At 41.6% G+C, this 22767-nt stretch overlaps 2 protein-coding genes across 3 annotated transcripts in view; one reads left to right on the top strand and one right to left on the bottom strand.

Annotated features, from left to right (window-relative positions):
* Positions 1-22767, top strand: part of LOC134223622 (furin-like protease 2) — a 1298803-nt gene that overhangs the window by 1227513 nt on the left and 48523 nt on the right. For both annotated transcript variants that reach the window (XM_062702810.1, XM_062702811.1), the window contains exon 10: positions 8663-8819. In XM_062702810.1, the coding sequence (XP_062558794.1) occupies positions 8663-8819 (157 nt within the window). The remainder of the gene's footprint in view (positions 1-8662; positions 8820-22767) is intronic.
* LOC134224626 (pancreatic triacylglycerol lipase-like) lies at positions 6864-8032 on the bottom strand. The gene is made up of 4 exons (XM_062704055.1): positions 7947-8032; positions 7489-7883; positions 7083-7422; positions 6864-7020 (listed from the first exon to the last, which is right to left on the bottom strand). The coding sequence occupies exons 1-4, from the start codon at positions 8024-8026 to the stop codon at positions 6957-6959; spliced, it is 879 nt and encodes a 292-aa protein (XP_062560039.1). The 5' UTR covers positions 8027-8032; the 3' UTR covers positions 6864-6956.

The following is a 22767-nucleotide window of genomic DNA, read 5'->3' as shown; positions in this document are numbered from 1 at the left end:
TTCGAATGCATTTCCGCCGGAAATTCGAATGAATTTCCGCTGGAAATTCGAATGAATTTCCGCTGGAAATTCGAATGAATTTCCGCTGGAAATTCGAATGAATTTCCGCTGGAAATTCGAATGAAGTTCCGCTGGAAATTCGAATGAATTTCCGCTGGAAATTCGAATGAATTTCCGCTGGAAATTCGAATGAATTTCCGCTGGAAATTCGAATGAATTTCCGCTGGAAATTCGAATGAATTTCCGCTGGAAATTCGAATGAATTTCCGCTGGAAATTCGAATGAATTTCCGCTGGAAATTCAAATGAATTTCCGCTGGAAATTCGAATGAATTTCCGCTGGAAATTTGAATAAATTTCCGCTGGATACTTGAATGACTTTCCGCTGGAAATTCGAATGAATTTCCGCTGGAAATTCGAATGAATTTCCGCTGGAAATTCGAATGAATTTCCGCTGGAAATTCGAATGAATTTCCGCTGGAAATTCGAATGAATTTCCGCTGGAAATTCGAATGAATTTCCGCTGGAAATTCGAATGAATTTCCGCTGGAAATTCGAATGAATTTCCGCTGGAAATTCGAATGAATTTCCGCTGGAATTTCGAATGAATTTCCGCTGGAAATTCGAATGAATTTCCGCTGGAAATTCGAATGAATTTCCGCTGGAAATTCGAATGAATTTCCGCTGGAAATTCGAGTTTCCAACGGAAGTTCATTTGAACTTCCAACGTAAATTCATTCGAATTTCCAACGGAAATTCATTCGAATTTCCAACGGAAATTCATTCGAATTTCCAACGGAAATTCATTCGAATTACCAACGGAAATTCATTCGAATATCCAACGGAAATTCATTCGAATTTCAACGAAATTCATTCAATTTCAACGGAAATTCATTCAATTTCAAAGGAAATTCATTCGAACTTCCTACGGAAATTCATTAGACGAATTTCCAGCGGAAATTCATTCGAATTTCCAGCGGAAATTCATTTCAATTTCCAGCGAAATTCGTTTCAATTCAGCGGAAATTCAATTCAAATTTCAGCGGAAATTCATTCAATTTCCAGCGAAATTCATTCAATTTCCAGCGAAATTCATTCGAATTTCCAGCGGAAATTCGAATTTCCAGCGGAAATTATTCGAAATTTCCAGCGGAAATTCATTCAATTCCAGCGAAATTCATTCGAATTTCCAGCGGAAATTCATTCGAATTTCAGAGGAAATTATTCGAGGATTCAGCGAAATTATTTCCAGCGGAAATTCATTCAATTTCCAGCGGAAATTTCAATTTCAGCGATTCAATTTCAGCGGAAATTCGAATTTCCAGCGGAAATTCATTCGAATTTCCAGCGGAAATTCATTCGAATTTCCAGCGGAATTTCATTCGAATTTCCAGCGGAAATTCATTCGAATTTCCAACGGAAATTCATTCGAATTTCCATCGGAAATTTATTCGAATCGCCATTGGAAATTCAAATTTCCGCTGGAAATTCGAAAGAATTTCCGTTGGAAATTCGAATGAATTTCCACTGGAAATTCGAATGAATTTCCACTGGAAATTCGAATGAATTTCCACTGGAAATTCGAATGAATTTCCGCTGGAAATTCGAATGAATTTCCGCTGGAAATTCGAATGAATTTCCGCTGGAAATTCGAATGAATTTCCGCTGGAAATTCGAATGAATTTCCGCTGAGAATTCGAATGAATTTCCGCTGGAAATTCGAATGAATTTCCGCTGGAAATTCGAATGAATTTCCGCTGGAAATTCGAATGAATTTCCGCTGGAAATTCGAATGAATTTCCGCTGGAAATTCGAATGAATTTCCGCTGGAAATTCGAATGAATTTCCGCTGGAAATTCAAATGAATTTCCGCTGGAAATTCGAATGAATTTCCGCTGGAAATTCGAATGAATTTCCGCTGGAAATTCGAATGAATTTCCGCTGGAAATTCGAATGAATTTCCGCTGGAAATTCGAATGAATTTCCGCTGGAAATTCGAATGAATTTCCGCTGGAAATTCGAATGAATTTCCGCTGGACATTCGAATGAGTTTCCGCTGGACATTCGAATGAATTTCCGCTGGAAATTCGAATTAATTTCCGCTGGAAATTCGAATGAATTTCCGCTGGAAATTCGAATGAATTTCCGTTGGAAATTCGAATGAATTTCCGTTGGAAATTCGAATGAATTTCCGTTGGAAATTCGAATGAATTTCCGTTGGAAATTCGAATGAATTTCCGTTGGAAATTCGAATGAATTTCCGTTGGAAATTCGAATAAATTTCCGTGGGAAATTCGAATGAATTTCCGTGGGAAATTCGAATGAATTTCCGTGGGAAATTCGAATGAATTTCCGTGGGAAATTCGAATGAATTTCCGTTGGAAATTCGAATGAATTTCCGTGGGAAATTCGAATGAATTTCCGTGGGAAATTCGAATGGATTTCCGTGGAAAATTCGAATGAATTTTCGTGGGAAATTCGAATGAATTTCCGTTGTAAATTGGAATGAATTTCCGTTGGAAATTCGAATGAATTTCCGTTGGAAATTCGAATGAATTTCCGTTGGAAATTCGAATGAATTTCCGTTGGAAATTCGAATGAATTTCCGTTGGAAATTCAAATGAATTTCCGTTGGAAATTCGAATGAATTTCCGTTGGAAATTCGAATGAATTTCCGTTGGAAATTCGAATGAATTTCCGTTGGAAATTTGAATGATTTTACGTTGGAAATTTTAATGATTTTCTGTTGGAAAATCGAATGAATTTCCGTTGGAAATTTGAATGAATTTCCGTTGGAAATTTGAATGAATTTCCGTTGGAAATTTGAATGAATTTCCGTTGGAAATTTGAATGAATTTACGTTGGAAATTCGAATGAATTTACGTTGGAAATTCGAATGAATTTTTGTTGGAAATTCGAATAAATTTCCGTTGGAAATTCGAATAAATTTCCGTTGGAAATTCGAATGAATTTCCGTTGGAAATTCGAATGAATTTCCGTTGGAAATTCGAATGAATTTCCGTTGGAAATTCGAATGAATTTCCGTTGGAAATTCGAATGAATTTCCGTTGGAAATTCGAATGAATTTCCGTTGGAAATTGAATGAATTTCCGTTGGAAATTCGAATGAATTTCCGTTGGAAATTCGAATGAATTTCCGTTGAAATTCGAATGAATTTCCGTTGGAAATTCGAATGAATTTCCGTTGGAAATTGCTGAATGAATTTCCGCTGGAAATTCGAATGAATTTCCGCTGGAAATTGAAATGAATTTCCGCTGAAATTCGAATGAATTTCCGCTGAAATTCGAAATGAATTTCCGCTGGAAATTCGAATGAATTTCCGTTGGAAATTCGAATGAATTTCCGCTGGAAATTCGAATGAATTTCTGCTGGAAATTCGAATGAATTTCCGCTGGAAGTTCGAATGAATTTCCGCTGGAAATTCGAATGAATTTCCGTTGGAAGTTCGTATGAATTTCCGCTAGTATTCGAATGTTTCCGCTGGAAATTCTAATGATTTTCCGCTGGAAATTCGAATGATTTTTGTTGGAAATTCGAATGAATTTCCGCTGGAAATTCGAATGAATTTCCGCTGGAAATTCGAATGAATTTCCGCTGGAAATTCGAATGAATTTCCGCTGGAAATTCGAATGAATTTCCGCTGGAAATTCGAATGAATTTCCGCTGGAAATTCGAATGAATTTCCGCTGGAAATTCGAATGAATTTCCGCTGGAAATTCGAATGAATTTCCGCTGGAAATTCGAATGAATTTCCGCTGGAAATTCGAATGAATTTCCGTTGGAAATTCGAATGAATTTCCGCTGGAAATTCGAATGAATTTCCGTTGGAAATTCGAATGAATTTCCGTTGGAAATTCGAATGAATTTCCGTTGGAAATTCGAATGAATTTCCGTTGGAAATTCGAATGAATTTTCGTTGGAATATCGAATGAATTCCCGTTCGAATGAATTTCCGTTGGAAATTCGAATGAATTTCCGTTGGAAATTCGAATGCATTTCCGTTGGAAATTCGAATGAATTTCCGTTACAAATTCGAATGAATTTCCTTTCGAAATTCGAATGAATTCCCTTTGGAAATTCGAATGAATTCCCTTTGGAAATTCGAAAGAATTTCAGTTGGAAATTCGAATGAATTTCCGTGGGAAGTTCGGATGAATTTCCGTTGGAAATTCAAATGAATTTGAGTTGAGAATTCAGATGAACTTTCGTTCAAAATTCGAATGAATTTTCGTTGAAAGTTTCGAATGAATTTTCGTTGAGAATTCAAATTCCGTTGGAATTTTGAATGAATTTACGTTGAAATTTTATGATTTTCTGTTGGAAAATCGAATGAATTTCCGTTGGAAATTTGAATGAATTTCCGTTGGAAATTTGAATGAATTTGCGGAAATTTGAAAGAATTTCCGGTGGAAATTTGAATGAATTTACGTTGGAAATTCGAATGAATTTACGTTGGAAATTCGAATGAATTTTGTTCTGGAAATTCGAATGAATTTCCGTTGGAAATTCGAATTAATTTCCGTTGGAAGTGAGAATGAATTACCTTTGATAGTTGTTGAAGTCGAATGAATTTCCGTTGGAACTTCGAATGAATTTCCCTCCAAAATGGAATGAATTTCCGTTGCAGAATGAATTTCCGTTGGAAATTCGAATGAATTTCCGTTGGAAATTCGAATGAATTTCCGTTGGAAATTCGAATGAATTTCCGTTGGAAATTCGAATGAATTTCCGTTGGAAATTCGAATGAATTTCCGTTGGAAATTCGAATGAATTTCCGTTGGAAATGCGAATGAATTTCCGCTGGAAATTCGAATGAATTTCCGCTGGAAATTCGAATGAATTTCCGCTGGAAATTCGAATGAATTTCCGCTGGAAATTCGAATGAATTTCCGCTGGAAATTCGAATGAATTTCCGCTGGAAATTCGAATGAATTTCTAGTTCTAGCTAGAAATTCGAATGAATCTCCGCTGGAAATTCGAATGAATCTCCGCTGGAAATTCGAATGAATTTCCGCTGGAAATTCGAATGAATTTCCGCTGGAAATTCGAATGAATTTCCTCTGGAAATTCGAATGAATTTCCGCTGGAAATTCGAATGAATTTCCGCTGGAAATTCGAATGAATTTCCGCTGGAAATTCGAATGAATTTCCGTTGGAAATTCGAATGAATTTCCGCTGGAAATTCGAATTAATTTCCGTTGGAAATTCGAATGAATTTCCGTTGGATATTCGAATGAATTTCCGTTGGTAATTCGAATGAATTTCCGCTGGAAATTCGAATGAATTTCCGCTGGAAATTCGAATGAATTTCCGCTGGAAATTCGAATGAATTTCCGCTGGAAATTCGAATGAATTTCCGCTGGAAATTCGAATGAATTTCCGCTGGAAATTCGAATGAATTTCCGCTGGAAATTCGAATTAATTTCCGTTGGAAATTCGAATGAATTTCCGTTGGATATTCGAATGAATTTCCGTTGGTAATTCGAATGAATTTCCGTTGGAAATTCGAATGAATTTCCGTTGGAAATTCGAATGAATTTCCGTTGGAAGTTCAAATGAATTTCCGTTGGAAGTTCAAATGAATTTCCGTTGGAAACTCGAATGAATTTCCGATGGCGATTCGAATGAATTTCCGATGGAAATTCAAATGAATTTCCGATGGAAATACGAATGAATTCCCGTTGGAAATTCGAATGAATTTCCGTTGGAAATTCGAATGAATTTCCGTTGGAAATTCGAATAAATTTCCGTTGGAAATTCGAATGAATTTCCGATAGAAATTCGAATGAATCTCCGATGGAAGTTCGAATGAATTTCCGAATGAAATTCGAATGATTTTCCGATGGAAACTCGAATGCATTTCCTATAAAAATTCGAATGCGTTTCCTATGGAAATTCGAATTGTGATGAAAATTCGAATTCCGTTGAAAATTCGAATGAATTGGAAATCCGTTGGAAATTCGAATGAATTTACGTTGGAAATTTGAATAAACCGAAGGATATTTGAATCAATATGAATACACAGCTAGGTGTTTCAACCTGCCCAGTTTATGGAAGAGAAGAAGGCGGGGTGAAAAATTCATTTTCGGTGCAAAACATAAACAAACCGGCTGGCTCTCCCATACTAAAATCCAAGATGGCTGAATCGTGAATTTGGCAGATTGGAACACCTAGTGGTGTATTCATCTTGATTTGAATTATTTTCTTTTGGAAATTTGAATGAATTTTCATTGGAAAATTGAATGAACTTCCGTTGCAAAATTGGATGTTTTTTCGATAGAAAATTCGGATGAATTTTCGTTGGAAATTTTTACACATTTTCATTTGAAATTCATATAAATATCCGTTAGTTGCTCATATGAACTGTCTGAAATTTTTCATTTTTTTCCTTCGAGAATTTTGATGATCTTTAATGGAAAATTGGATAACTTTTCGTTGGAATGTAGGTTGAAATTTGAGAGAATTTCCAACTGATTTTCTTTGGAGTTTTAAACGGAAACGGAAAAAATAAATTCATCCAATTTTCTTTTGGAAAACAAAATAAATGTTCGTGTGGCAATTTGGATGAGCATCTGTTGAAGTTACAATCAAGCAGTGGAATTAAATGGGATAGTACGAACTCGTTTTATGACAGGTGAAGTCATTCAACTAAAAGCTCAAAATATTCTTCTGGATATGTTTTTTGTGATAGCTGGTCGATCGATACACAACTGCCAGATAAACTTCCCTGTTGCAATCGTAGTATAAATATTAACTTGCGATGTCACTTATTGAAGGAACAAGCAACACATAGAATCTAAGCAACATAAACAAAAACATGTTGTTAGTCAGTTAGCCAAATTGCTTCAAATTTGTTTATTAGATTACTCCAGTTTATGGATAGCACAATCAAATATCAATAAATATCGTCAATCGTCCCATTGTTACACATTTCAATCAGCCATCTTCGTTATACGGATAGTTTTTGGTAGTTGCAGCAAACAGCTCACCATGTACTCCACTGCAATAAAAAGTTTACAAAATATGAATGTGAAATGATTTTAGGATCGTACCTAAACGGACCTCTCCATATCACAGAAGTATCCCATCCGGAAACCCAAAGGCCATCGCAAAGCATACCGATTAGAGTAGCAGTTGTTCGGCTTTGGTACCGCCAAGAAACGATGCGTGAAGGCACTGTTGTAGAAATGTGGGCACAGACCGTGTGGTCCTTTCGGGAAGGGACCGGCAGCCGATTGATATTCTCCGCACGAGCCCATACTCCAGCTGACATGACAGTCGCGTCTTCGTGTGCCAAGCGTTTTGCTGGTGTGGATGCACTGCACTTTCTTGGCGGCCAGTTTGGGGTCCAGCGCAAAGTATCGTTTGTCGTTGTCGAATTGTATACTTGTTGGTTCACACACTGCAAAATCGATTTAAACCTTGATGTAATAGGTTCCAGAATAACATTTTGTTTTAATTTCCTTACCATCGATTCTTCCAATTCGCTGCAAGCCGAATCTTCGTCCAGCTTCCAACGCAATGTTTGCACCAAAACTAAACCCATAAATGAATCCATCATCCGGATCAAAACCCAGCGCTTCCAAACGTTGAAGATATTGCGTTAAAGAGTTCACTAGTAGATCAAACTTTGGGTACAGGTCTCGAAAGTAGTTGACATCCGTGGTTTCGTTCCCATAGCTCATGTACATGATGCATCCACCACGGTGGACGGTCAAATTCGACAGTACGTCGATAACCCAATCTTTTTGCGGACCATCGCGCCACCCGTGGATCACTAGCGCGAACGAGTCATTTGGGTTGCAGCCGTTTTTTGCAAAGTCATCATTATTTTGCGTTATATAGACTAGCTCTTGGGACTCTCTATAATTTTTAACCGTTTAGATGGTTACTGGAACATATTTTTATTAATTCAGTCTCTACTACCTGTTGATAATGGCATATCGAACTTCAAACTCCGCTAGTCCACATGGCACTAGGATCAACACGAGAAGCGCGTACCACATCGCGAACGATTCAAACATGACTGGCTGTCATTTGCAGTCCGGCATCGAAACAAGTTTCGTAGACAGTTCGACCTGGGTTTCACCTCATTTTGGAGGTGTGTACTTGTAAGATGAAGGAAAGCGAAATACTACAACAGTTTAAATCGTTAGATTCGATCTGGAATTATGTGTTCAGGTTCGGAAGACGATATAATAATGAATCAGATGATTTAGTTTTGCTTGGACAGATAGTGATTTGTAGATATCAGTATAAAACTTGTTTGAAGCTACTTTGTTTTATGGGTGGATAACCAATTTTGTATTTATGAATAAAACCGAAAAATAAGAAAAAAAAATGACACGGCATTGCGGCTTTCTCAGGTTGTATAATCAAGGAAATTTCCATTAAATATGCCGCACAACCACATCATATCTTTTTGTATGGTACCTCTGATGTTTCTGTCGTTGATCTCAACAATGAAACACCACACCCCCTAAAATAATGACGTAAATAATGAACAACATTGGTCTGCTTCATTTGCACCGGAGCGACAAATTATAAACAATTACTTTTGTCAACGCAAATCGTCACCTTTACTACTATCGAGTCTGATTGGCTTTTATCTCACCTTTCCCTTTTTTATTATTCCTCCCCAGATTACGACAACCGTACGTGTGTGCCATGCGAAGCCAACTGTGCATCCTGCCAGGATCGACCGGACTATTGTACCAGCTGTGATCATCATTTAGTTATGCATGAGCACAAATGCTACTCGTCCTGCCCGAAGAACACTTACGAAACCGAAGACTACAAGTAAGTATTTAGCAAAGCTTTCATTAAACCTCAAAAGCAGAATTAAATATTGCAACAGCTCTCGAGAATGTTAACTACATCATTGATGTTTGCCGTGTCCGTTCCATAAAAGAGTTGTTCGCAACAATCGTATGAAGGTCGATAAAAGCCGGCCTCAGGAGAAGCATATATCTACCGCTAAATAATACCCTGCTAAGGAATCCTAACGAATGGCAAAGTTCTTCAAGCTCCAGTGTTCCATTTACTTTTGACCAGCACCGAAAACAATCCACCTGCACTTACAACAGGAAGGGGTTCCTTTCCATCTCATGAATAGTCTACATAGCATCAGCTCGGACAAAATAAAATAGAGGGCACGTTTAATCTTCACTCACTTGGAACTTCACAGGTATCTTTGGAAAGTTCTTGTCTTAATGCCCTCGGAAGCCAAAGTGGAACACTTGTTCCGTTCCCATCGGGCTACCGCCAGTCAGCATGGTCAGTCATGTGAATCTACCTTTCCAGCTGCATGTCTTCCGTGGAGTCACATGTCGGGGTGCTTGTTGGCTGGAAGCTCTTTGTGTTGTCGGAAGGAACGGAAGAGTTGGGAGATTTTTTCGATGCAGGGCTGGATTGTGCAAAACGGGGGTTTTGGCATATGAATAACTGACAACAACTTTATTAGCATTTATAGAACGAGTTATCACCTAAAGAAGAATGCGTTCAATTAATTTTTTATCCATCTGGAAACATTTCATAAAGAATGTCACGAAGTTTTAGCATCATATACGGTACATCATTTTCTTTCGCAGCAAGGAAAGTAAAAATAAAAATTAGTCAGAGTAGATTGTTGTGTACAAAGGCTGAATGAATGGAAGATTCCGTCAATATCAAATCGGTTCAATTTGTTTAGCCCCAGGGGCAGAGAACTTCATAAGACTATCACTTGTATCGTCGCTTGGCAGGGAGCTTTATCTTGTTTGTTTTGATTACCCACCCGAGCCGATAGTGCATGTGCGATGATACCACATCATGCAGACATATCACTATCCGAAATATAGCTAATAATCTAATAGAGATTCATTCATGGCGCTGATTACCGTGATATTCATCACTAAATAACTAAACAAATGGCATAAATATAAAAAATATAGAACTTTTTGCACATTTCCTACACTACTTCAATTATTCGGAAATGAGTAGAAAAGAAATATTGAGCTATCGTAACATTTTTCTTTGCGACATAATATGTGTCAAAAGGAAAGAATATAATTGTGTAGGTGATGAATGCATCATTAATTAAACTAAATACTTGATAAATAATTTCGAGCACGCTTTTTGTGCATTGTTTACACAGATAGTAAGATTTATAAATTCAATCAAAGTAAATTTCCTTTTTTCCGGGTATTGACAACCCGGAATGAAGAATAATTACAATGTTATGAAAACTCGATTTGCATATATACAGCAAGTGAAAGATTTAGGAAAGATGAAAGATTTACGAGGTTTTGTATGCTAATTCATCCAACATGTTTTTAACGCAAGTAAAAACCATGAGAAATCGATTTAGTTAATTCGTTTCTTACGTAAATTTTGAAATTCAAAGTGAATTTTTGTATTATTGATATTGGTTTATTGTCTTTTTCGGCGTGTTTCTTCTTCAAAATCAATAAGGCCCATTTGAATTAGGTTATGAATGATGCTTCTATCAATGATTCCGTAACCGCGATCTATAGTACCATCGACTAGGTTCTCCAAAAAAAACGTGCAGGTGAGAATGTGACAACCGTCTAAGCAGCAACGATCAACGATCACAATGAAGAAAATTACTTTTCAGACATATGGTGGATATTATTAGTCTCTTACTATTTCTCACAAAATTATGGTAATCAAACACCGTGTGAAAGCATAGACTCAAAAAAAAACTCAAAGGTGCAGCCCAATCGGGTTGTACGCAAAGGAGACGTTCAACTACACACGCTCAAACGGCTCAAACACCTTTTACCAACATTGACTCCACCCGCAAAAAAATGCTTCGGTTGCTGCTTAGCTTAGTTCCGGGATCCCGGAATTTTTCGATGTTTCCTTAGAAATCTTTATTTTTTGATTTAAAAACAATTTTATTCAATGTTCAGGGGTAAAGTTCATATTTTAGAAAGGCCAGATAATACAGATTTCAAATTGGAACTCAATTTAATTCTAAATAATTTGAATCGAATCTTTCGAGAAAAAACGACTTCAAGAAGCAAATAATATTCACGTTTTTCTTTTGGAATATATGATCGCCGAGTCCGAGAAGAAGGGTTCGCTGGCGGCTGAAGTCGGCTTGACTGTTTGCATTGTTTTGAATATGCATTGGGCTTAGACAGTTGCTGGGATTGCATTTAATACCCTAGTGACGAAAGATGGAAGATGCGCAGTAGAATCGTACTGGGCCCATAACCTATTGGAGATATGGGAACCCCCTCACAAAGAAAACACAATACTAGAATTTTCTTCAACCCATGGCAGGCTACTAATTGATACTTTTGCCAAAAGCTGCAGCTCTTCCTAATCTTGAACAGATCGCTTCCTAATCTTGACGTTAATCGTTAGTTTATCGTTATCGCAGCAGGGACTATGTCCAAGGGCTTGACGATCCCTCCGCATGCCATCTGCGAGTTGTGGGGCTTGCCTAGGATGTGGTGGGGTTTGACAGTGGGCCCTGTTAAACCTCTATAAAAAGCTGCATGTATCCGCAAGTAGGCCCCACCAAAGCGACCGTGTGCCGCTCAAAGCGCACAAGCCCAAGTCCTGGTGTTAGGTGGGACGCTAAACAGCCCTGACACGACGGCCCTCCGACGAGACAGGAGGTTTGCAGGCCCAATAAGCCGCCTAGAAAACCAATCATTACGAACAATATAAGAGATAATGCGACTCGATATAATCGGCAAAGACCTAGGCGACGAATACAGGATCACGATTGGAAGCCTGGAACATGGAATTGCAAGTCGCTAGGTTTCGCAGGTTGCGACAGGATGATCTACGATGAATTACATCCCGCAACTTCGACGTCGTGGCGCTGCAGGAGATTTGCTGGACAGGACAGAAAGTGTGGAAAAGCGGGCATCGAGCGGCTACCTTCTACCAAAGCTGTGGCACCACCAACGAGCTGGGAACCGGCTTCATAGTGCTGGGTAAGATGCGCCAACGCGTGATTGGGTGGCAGCCAATCAACGCAAGGATGTGCAAGCTGAGGATTAAAGGCCGTTTCTTCAACTATAGCATCATCAACGTGCACTGCCCACACGAAGGGAGACCCGACGACGAGAAAGAAGCGTTCTACGCACAGCTGGAGCAGACATACGATGGATGCCCACTGCGGGACGTTAAAATCGTCATCGGTGACATGAACGCACAGATAGGAAGGGAGGAAATGTATAGACCGGTCATCGGACCGGATAGTCTGCACACCGTATCGAATGACAACGGCCAACGATGCATAAACTTCGCAGCCTCCCGCGGAATGGTAGTCCGAAGCACCTTCTTTCCCCGCAAAAATATCCACAAGGCCACATGGAGATCACCTAACCAAGAAACGGAAAACCAAATCGATCACGTTCTAATCGACGGTAAATTCTTCTCCGATATCACGAATGTCCGCACTTACCGCAGTGCGAATATTGAATCCGACCACTACCTCGTTGCAGTATGCCTGCGCTCAAAACTCTCGACGGTGTACAACACGCGTCGAAGTCGGACGCCGCGGCTTAACATTGGGCGGCTACAAGACGGTAGACTAGCCCAAAAATACGCGCAGCAGCTGGAAGTGGCACTTGCAACGGAAGAGCAGCTAGGCGCAGCGTCTCTTGAAGATGACTGGAGAGATATTCGATCCGTAATTGGTAGCTCCGCAACCGCTGCACTTGGCATGGTACCCCGGATCAGAGAAACGACTGGTATGACGGCGAATGTGAGCAGTTAATGGAAGAGAAGAATGCGGCATGGGCGATATCGCTGCAACATCGCACGAGGGCGAACGAGGCACGATATAAACAGGCGCAGAACAGACAAAACTCGATTTTCCGGAGGAAAAGCGCCAGCAGGAAGATCGAGACCGTGAAGAAACGGAGCAACTGTACCGCGCTAATAACACACGAAAGTTCTATGAGAAGTTGAACCGTTCACGTAAGGGCCACATGCCACAGCCTGATATGTGTAAGGACATAAACGGGAACCTTCTTACGAACGAGCGTGAGGTGATCCAAAGGTGGCGGCAGCACTACGAAGAACACCTGAATGGCGATGTGGCAGACGAAGATGGCGGTATGGTGATGGACCTGGGAGAACGCGCGCAGGACATAATTCTACCGGCTCCGGATCTCCAGGAAATCCAGGAGGAGATTGGCCGGCTGAAGAACAACAAAGCCCCTGGGGTTGACCAACTACCAGGAGAGCTATTTAAACACGGTGGTGAGGCACTGGCTAGAGCGCTGCACTGGGTCATTACCAAGATTTGGGAGGAGGAAGTTTTGCCGCAGGAGTGGATGGAAGGTGTCGTGTCCCATCTACAAAAAGGGCGATAAGCTGGATTGTAGCAACTACCGCGCAATCACATTGCTGAACGCCGCCTACAAGGTACTCTCCCAAATTTTATGCCGTCGACTAGCACCAACTGCAAGGGAGTTCGTGGGGCAGTACCAGGCGGGTTTTATGGGCGAACGCTCCACCACGGACCAGGTGTTCGCCATTCGCCAAGTACTGCAGAAATGCCGCGAATACAACGTGCCCACACATCATCTATTCATCGACTTCAAAGCCGCATATGATACAATCGATCGGCACCAGCTATGGCAGCTAATGCACGAACACGGTTTTTCGGATAAACTGACACGGTTGATCAAAGCGACGATGGATCGGTTGATGTGCGTAGTTCGAGTTTCAGGGGCATTCTCGAGTCCCTTCGAAACCCACAGAGGGTTACGGCAAGGTGATGGTCTTTCGTGTTTGCTATTCAACATCGCTTTGGAAGGGGTAATACGAAGAGCAGGGATTAACACGAGTGGTACAATTTTCAATAAGTCCGTCCAGCTATTTGGTTTCGCCGACGACATAGATATTATGGCACGTAACTTTGAGAAGATGGAGGAAGCCTACATCAGACTGAAGAGGGAAGCTAAGCGGATCGGACTAGTCATCAACACGTCGAAGACGAAGTACATGATAGGCAGAGGTTCAAGAGAAGACAATGTGAGCCACCCACCGCGAGTTTGCATCGGTGGTGACGAAATCGAGGTGGTAGAAGAATTTGTGTACTTGGGCTCACTGGTGACTGCCGAAAATGACACCAGCAGAGAAATTCAGAGACGCATAGTGGCTGGAAATCGTACGTACTTTGGACTCCGCAAGACGCTCCGATAGAATAGAGTTCGCCGCCGTACCAAACTGACAATCTACAAAACGCTAATTAGACCGGTAGTCCTCTACGGACACGAGACCTGGACGATGCTCGTGGAGGACCAACGCGCACTTGGAGTTTTCGAAAGGAAAGTGCTGCGTACCATCTATGGTGGGGTGCAGATGGCGGACGGTACGTGGAGGAGGCGAATGAACCACGAATTGCATCAGCTGTTGGGAGAACCATCCATCGTTCACACCGCGAAAATCGGACGACTGCGATGGGTCGGGCACGTAGCCAGAATGTCGGACAGTAACCCGGTGAAAATGGTTCTCGACAACGATCCGACGGGCACAAGAAGGCGAGGTGCGCAGCGGGCAAGGTGGATCGATCAGGTGGAAGATGACTTGCGGACCCTCCGTAGACTGCGTGGTTGGCGACGTGTAGCCATGGACCGAGCCGAATGGAGAAGACTCTTATATATCGCACAGGCCACTTCGGCCTTAGTCTGAATAAATAATAATAATAATCGTTATCGCAGATAAAGTTAATTGTGTTCAATGTAATCGCTTGCTGCGATTAAGATGAATCAACTCAACTATTATCGGAGTTCGATAATTTAACGTAAGTTAAATCGATAATTCAACAATAATGGGGTTAATTGATTACACGATTAAAGTTGGTATACAAATTTGACAGAAGCCGAGAATTGGACAAATTGATTGCAGCCTGTTGACCAGAGTTGATTTTGACCGAAGCGATACACCAAAAAAATTAGGCAGCATCTGGGTCGGACCACTTGTACTTGCGCATGTCCTGGAAAGTTTGTTATACGAACGTCGATTGGAAAGACATGAATTGGATCAAGAATTGTTTTGGAGGCAAGATGCTCAGGAAGACTGACTCAGTGCTAAGCGGCGCGTGGAGATTAGCAAGGCGAATGCTAGATAGTGTACACAACCTCGCTGTAGACGGGATATGGGGAGGAAGCAGGCACCAAATAGATGTAGCTGATCTTGTACTGTAGATACTTGTCGTTTAATTAATAGAGAGCTGTAGCTGCTGGGTAAAGTATCAGTCAGTAGCCCTCCATTGATTGGTATAAGGGAATCTAATATTTTTTGTGAAGGTGTTCTATTAACTATCTCCGATATTTTCATGTCTGTTCCTCTCTTACTAATTTAATAATAAGATGATATCGATTGTACATCACAAAGAACCTTGGCTCCGTATTCTTGCCTGAGCCTACCAATTAAACGAACTTGGAAAAAATATCTGATGGGAGGTATAAAAAAATGATATGATTTTATCACCTAAGTTGGGTTTCGCGTTCTGAACAAATAGCTTTTGTTAGAAGAAAAATTACACTGTTTGCGAACCGGAAATGAAACAGTATTTTTTGTCCCGGTTATCTCGGGATTTTCGGGATTTCAAAAATAATATCCCGGGAATCGGGAAATCCCGAATTTTCCTAAATCCCGGGATTTTACGTCCCGGGATATGCCGGGATGGAAACTATACGCACAAACCCAAATATATTTTTGATAGTTGATGTTCAAGTTGGAACTTCGATCGTTCGTGTGTAATATTGTTGGTCGAATAAATTAAGTGTTCGTGTCGCGGTTTGATGAGCATGGTCGATGCTTGACTAAACGAGGGGTGGAGTCAATGTTCGTCAAACTGCTTGACCAGTGTGTACGCTGCATTATGTACAGGTTTTTGAATTTTCTGTTCGATTAGACCAAAGCAAGCGTTTTTCAAGCCCAGGGTAAATCTATTTTCGTTGTTTATCCTGCTCCTAGATTGAGTGAGCATAACGGTTCCTAGTATGTATATTATTTGTAGACCAGCATTTGAAAAGGATGATAAAAATAAAATTTTCAAATAATCGAGGATGAACCATTGGCATAACTAACGACAAATTCAAGGGGGGGGGGGGGGGGGGGGAATTTTTGACGTAGGATTACGTCCTTTGCGAAGATAGGTAGGTAATTCTGCATATTCAAATTTGAGACCTTAACGAAAAGTAACGATTTTCGAGATTTTGGTATCAATCAATCGACGAACTCTTTAAGGTTTTCCCCAACTATTAAAAACTATGGATTAGAATGCGCTGGCCATCGCCGAAAATAGCAGTACTCAAGAGAAATATCCACGCAATGCTCAGACTATCGTTTCGCTTCTATCAGTGATTAGAAAAGCGCTTTGTGGAAAGAAAATCTGTTCTTTGTAGGCGTCTATTGCGGTCTCGGGATATCAGTGGCGGTGCTGCACATTTATTCTTAGCGTCTTAGCGGAAAATCATCGTGCGGCCGTCGGACAGCAGCAGCAATGAATTTTTAACGCAAGGTTGGGATTAACGTTTGATTGCTGTGACGTGAATGATTCGAAAGACGCATTGTGGATTGAAAATCGACTCTTTTCAGGACCAGCTTTTTATGAAAAGAAAGGGTTGATAGCAAACAATGGCGTCGGTTGCACTCCCGCGGTACTGATACGCTAGAGGAGGTAGACCCGAGACGAACATACTTCAAAGTCCAAATCATAATCGCTTGGCAACGCTGCAGAAGTTCTTTCTTTCCGGAGACGAGCCAGCCTAGGGCTGAAAGTCTCCTTAATAAAGACAAAAAAAAAGTTCTTTCTCCATGGATGGCAAATCATCTGACGTTGATGTCAGAGTAGACAAGAGAAATTTCTTTCAAAATTCTGATTATGCCTGTGTTTGGAAAGGCGCATTGTCGATTCATCTGAGAACCATCATTTCACAGAAGGTTGAGTGTGAGTGGCGAATTTTCTATCGTCAGATTCCATAAATCTTTATGCGATTAGAAAGACATATGAGCTTATAGTAAGACGCCTGTGGAGTTTTAACCATCAGAAAGAATTACCTCTTCTTGAAAACTCAAAATTTTGCCTCTCTGGAATTTCTGGGATTGATTTTCTGGAAATAGCAGGAAAATTCCCCAAATTACCATTCAAAGCTACAGAAAGAAATGCTTTCAAAATATCTGGATCGATACAGACATATGATACGTAGTATTTGGCTCTCACTTTTTCGGAAAGATTCTTTTGATATTTCTTTCAGAAAGGCTATGCATCTTTAAGAACTATGAACACGCTAGGTTTAATTAAATATACTCGCAAAACTCTGTAAAAACTTTAAAATATATAAAGATTAAATAGGGGGAATGACGGCTTTGGCAGGTTTTGTTCTATTATTGTCAGGGGGTTTTTTTATGACTGATTATGCCCAAATTTGGCCTAAACATTCTTTGCATATCAAAGAATATTGTAGCCGAATTTCATAAAATTCGGTCGACAAAAACCTCCCTGCCAATAATAGAACAAAACCTGCCAAAGCCGTCTTCTCCCCTACTTGCTGAGAAAACCAATTTTAAATCAGGAGTTTTTAGAAATATGCCGATAAGCTAAACATCCTGTGTTCCTTAATCAATTTGTCCAACATTTTATGCTTATATTAAGACCATACAGACAGTTCAGTATGCCACTAGAACTTTCTTTATCCAATCAAAATTTTAGAAATTGTGTTTTTGTGAAATTGTGAAAAATTGTGAATTTGTGTTTGTTTTTTTAGTCTGTTGCTTCTATTATCTATTCAATCAGCATTGCATCAGCATGGGACCACTGTTCCTACTTCAATTTCTTAAAGTAATGATTTCTGGCGTTAGAGAATCAAGAGAGCGTACTGATTTTCGTGTTTAACATTCCTATCGTACGATATAACAATTGTTCGAAGTTCGATTTAAAAAAAAATGATTCAATGTTTCGTAGAGAGAGAGATGTGAATGAAGAGAACTCATTCCTGGCAGTTACGCCTATATATGATCAGAGAGCTAGATAAGTACAATGTTCATGCAAAGTGGCTAAAATTCTAGGGGGGGCTAACTTAGTTCTAGGTGGGGCTATAGCCCCCCCTAGCCCCCCTGTAGTTACGCCAATGATGAACAACACTCTCAAGCGATCACATATCCAAATTATTTATTGATAAAAACTGGTTAGAGAGAAGCATCGTTCGATAATTGTATCTTAATTCGAACGTTTTTTCCTACAGACACCAAAACACAATGCCAAACATCTGATTGAACTTCATTGTTGACATTAAATTGGTATGATGATAAATGATAATCGATCCAAAAATTTATAAAGTTATCGCCGAGGACAACTCGCCTACTTTTCATACCTAAGAAATTATCTAATGATAACTCCAATAAGTATCACATGAGAATGATTTAACACAAACCAAGCTGATAGTGTACCGCTGTAAACATCACCGACGCAAACTGGAACAGAGACTAAGCAACCGCCACTAAGTCAGTCTAAACCCCCTGTGACTCAGAAAAGCCCATCGTTAAAGCTGGGCTGTCAACGGCGTTTGGTGACAAAGAAGTTTGACAGTTTATTGATAATAATTATCATTCTTTCACGTGAGTTTCGTCGGACTTTGCGTTTACTCCGGCAGACACCTAGGTACAGTCGCCTCTCTACATCTCGATATTGAAGGGACCATCGAGATAAGGAGAGATCGAGGAATGGAAGGAAAATTGAAAAGGGTGCTAGATTGTAAAAAGCTCGTTGCTATGAAAAACGACAACAAAACAAATGTCATCTCTTGTTGTTCATGTGTTTGTTATTGTCCAAAGTGTACCAATTGTACCAATTGTATTTTCCACACAAGATACATACTATTGCAATGGCGGGCATAGAAAGCTTTCAATTAATAACCAAATAAATACTAGTAGATTACTAAGTTCAAAAGCAGGCCAAGTTTCAGTTGGAATGTAGTGCTATGTAGTGCTTGCGATGCACATACGAGATTGACTTATTCATCGAAACCGAATGCTAAACTGTTAGCAAGTTTTCAATAGAAAATATTATCATACATAACTATCATAACACACTGGAGTCGGTTTTTACGCGGAGGAAATGGGCCACGTAAATTAAAACAACGTAAAAACCGCGGAAATCCCAAAATTCTAGTGAAAAAAAAATCGCATATAAAGCAACTCGTGTGAAAAAAACCGTGTAAAAAATTACTTCAGTATTTATCGGGTATGAAACGTTAACTCTTTCTTGATCGAATAGTCCAAGAAAAAATAAAATCCATTGAAAAACGGCTGAGATCAAAGTCTATCATATTTTCGTGACGTTTTTCGATTTTTTTGCAATCGTAAAGTGTACCCCAATATAGAAAAGACATACGTAGTTCTACGTCAAAAGTGTGGTGGAGTTTGTGCTACAGCTTAGGATTTTTATCAAATAATATTTCAGTTTTACTTGCCAATACTTTGCTATATCACTTAAATTAAAAAAGGTCGGTAAGATGTGCTGCGACGCTCTAACCTCGACATTTGCAAACCTCTCATTCACTTACCCGCGCTAGCCTGTTTTCGCTCCAACTAACCAATCACAAGTTAGCTTGTCGACTGCTGCTCGGCACGCCAGATTCTTTGCAAGCTGCAGGCAATCAGAGTGGTTGCAGTCCACAGTTGCAGTTCACTTCTCCACCGCTTGGCACATCCTCTGGATAAGGGTATCCGGGATTGTGTCCCGACCGCAAACGTCTAGCATAACTCATCTTTCGACGTCGAAACGAGGACATACTAACAGCATGTGCTCTGCAGATTCCTCAACACCAGGGCAGTCAGGGCAGACTGGGGCTCTCCGCGTGCCCAAACCTGTAGAGGTACTATCGGAAGCAGCCATGGACTGACAGGAGTTGAGTCAGATGGAAGTGAACTACCCAATGAGATCTCCCCACCCAGCTCGATATGTTAGCTATCAGCCGGTGGATCCACCTACCTTTAGAAGAGTTATCCCACTCGCACTGTCATCTGGCAACCGAAGTCACCCTGATGCGTTCGCGGATTCCTCTGGTGCCGCTTAGCTCGAAACAATCCTCGTCTTCCCAGATGACCAGCCCGACTGGCATCATGCTCGCAATCACGCAAGCTACATCGTGTGATACCGTGCGGTAGGCAGATATCACTCTGAGACACATTAAGCGGTACGTGCTCTCCAGCTTCCGCAGGTAACTGGTTACCCCCAAAGCTCTCACCCAGGACGGGCCGCCGTATCTAAAAATAGATACGACAACGCCTGCCAGTAGCCTACGTCTAGTGGCACACACCTTGGAACTGTTGGACATCATCCTCGATAATGTCGCAACAGCAGTCGAAGCCCTCTTGCACGCATAGTCGACATGGCTGGCGAAGGTCAGCTTGTCGACCCCAAGGAGATTCAAACTCCGCTTTGATGCGATCGCGACTTCACCCCCGTGAATCACTGCATGTTGAACCGACTTGCGGTTTTTGACGCTAACCTCCGTCTTATGTTGAGCGAGCTCCAGGCCTCTAGCGCTCATGCAATCCGCCACCGTGCTGATCGCGTGTGCTCCGGTCAGTTCTACCTCGGGAATTGACTCCCCGTAGACCTCCAAGGTTACGTTATCTGCAAAGCCGACGATCTTAACACCAAGAGAGAACTTAAGCTTCAGCATAAGGTTCCATAGTACCGGGCATCGGTCTCGTATAATAGTACACGGTTCTGGAAATAGCTTTCCAAAATCCGGAACAGGCCCACGCCGGTGTAACGAGAGCACGATGGCATCCCAGCTTGCGCTGTTAATTGCGTTCTTCACTAACGCACAGTATCGAATACCTCGCCGTTTCTGTTGGTTCGCTATCTCAGCGATTTTTACCACCGAGTTAATAGCGGCCAACGTGCACTTACCCTTAAGAAAACCAAACTGATTTCTTGACAGGCCGTCCGTACCCTCTGAGTACGGGGTCAGTCTGTTGAGGATGATCCTCTCTGCAACTTACCTGTCGTATCTATAAGACAGATTGGTCTATACGCCGATGGGTCGCCCGGCGGCTTCCCGCCCTTCGACAACAACACTAGTTTCTGTCTCTTCCATTTTTCGGGGAATCTACACTCATCTAGGCATCTTTGCATAGCTAGCCCGAACATGTTCGAGTTCGCTATGAATGCTGCCTTGAGAGCTCTGTTCGGAACTCCATCAGGCCTTGGAGCTTTGTTCGTTACCAGGGATTTGGCCACCGCGAGTAACTCTTCGTTCGTCACCGGAGCCACCATTTCGGCCGCACCCATATTGGAAGAGCACCTCGATAATCTTCGTCAACCTATCCGCGGACCGTTCGGGGGGTGAAGAGCTTTGGTCTTGGCCATCACTATCCTGTGGGCGTCACCACACGGATTTGCGTTGGCTCCATCGCATATGTTGTTGACACACGCTATCTTACTGGTCTTTATGGCCTTGTTAATGGCCAGTTTCGCAGCTTGAAACACTTTACGGCGGTCCGCTCTTTCATCTTCGATGGGGGCACGTTGCATCCTTCGTCTAGCTTTGAGGGAGGTTGATCGAAGGGCCGCAATCTCCACCAGTATACAGGGCGTCTACCATTTCTCGGCAGGGCTTTCCTCGGCATGATGGCGTCACACGCGCGTGATAAGACAGCTACCAACGCATCCCCGATTAGACCTTCAGAGTTGGCCTCTAGTCCCCGTTCCGCGGTGAAAACTTCGCTGTCGAAGTGATTGGTTCTCCACCCACGCACCTGACAGAGATCCCCGGACCTCGGATGTTGCACGCCATACCCGAGCAACACACATGTTGCACAAAAGTTTCAGTGACTCATATGCATCCGAATTTAGACATATTTAAGTTGCTGCAACCAAATCGGTTTTAATTGTACTGCTAGGGTTAGATGATCTTGAAGCGAATTGCTAGATGATCACTATGGGTGTAACCCTTGTCCAACTTCCAGTCCAAGTCTGGCGCCAGGCCAGGACTGACAAACGTTACATCAATCCACGGCTCGACTTTGTTCCTTCTGAACGTGCTAATGGAACCATCATTGACTAGCACTGCGTCGAGCTTCGCTAGCGCCTCTAGTAACGCTTGGCCCCTTCGATTGGTGCAGCGGCTGCCCCGCTCCACTGCCCAAGCGTTAAAATCTCCTGCTATGACGACCAGCTAACGACCCACTAGGTCAGACGATAGCCTATTAATCAGCTGATTGAACTGTTTTAATGGGCACCTTGGTGTGGCATAGCGGCTTAAATAGACACACCATTGATCTTGGCTATCGCGACACCCTCAGCAGAGGTGTGTAGTACCTCATGGATCGGGTACCGCCCCGTCGCGCAAATAGCCGGCATCTTAGAACCGTCCGCCACCCAATTGCCGTTATCGACAAAGACGTTGAACGGGTCGGACAGGAGGGCGACATCGGTCCTCGGCTCTGAGACCGACTGCTACAGCAGCTGCTGGGTTAGTTTGATTAAGATTTATTCAGCTGTGTTACTGGCACGGCTTATTCTAATTTTTCTCTCCGATGAGATACAAAGATCCACCCATAACGTGGTTACAGGCTTGCTTTTTGCTGGCGCAGAAGAGGCACTTTGATGCCTTATCGCATTCATGCGCCTTGTGCCCTCTCTCACCACAACTACGGCACAGGTTGTTACGGTCAGGGCCCTTACAGTTGTAGGACTTGTGTCCCAACTCTAAGCACCGATAGCACCTGTCCACTGAAGGCATCTGGAGTT

Source organism: Armigeres subalbatus, chromosome 3 (genome assembly GCF_024139115.2).
Source record: "Armigeres subalbatus isolate Guangzhou_Male chromosome 3, GZ_Asu_2, whole genome shotgun sequence".
NCBI lineage: Eukaryota > Metazoa > Arthropoda > Insecta > Diptera > Culicidae > Armigeres > Armigeres subalbatus.
Note: the sequence above shows the minus strand (reverse complement) of the source record. Positions and strands in the feature narration are given on the sequence as shown.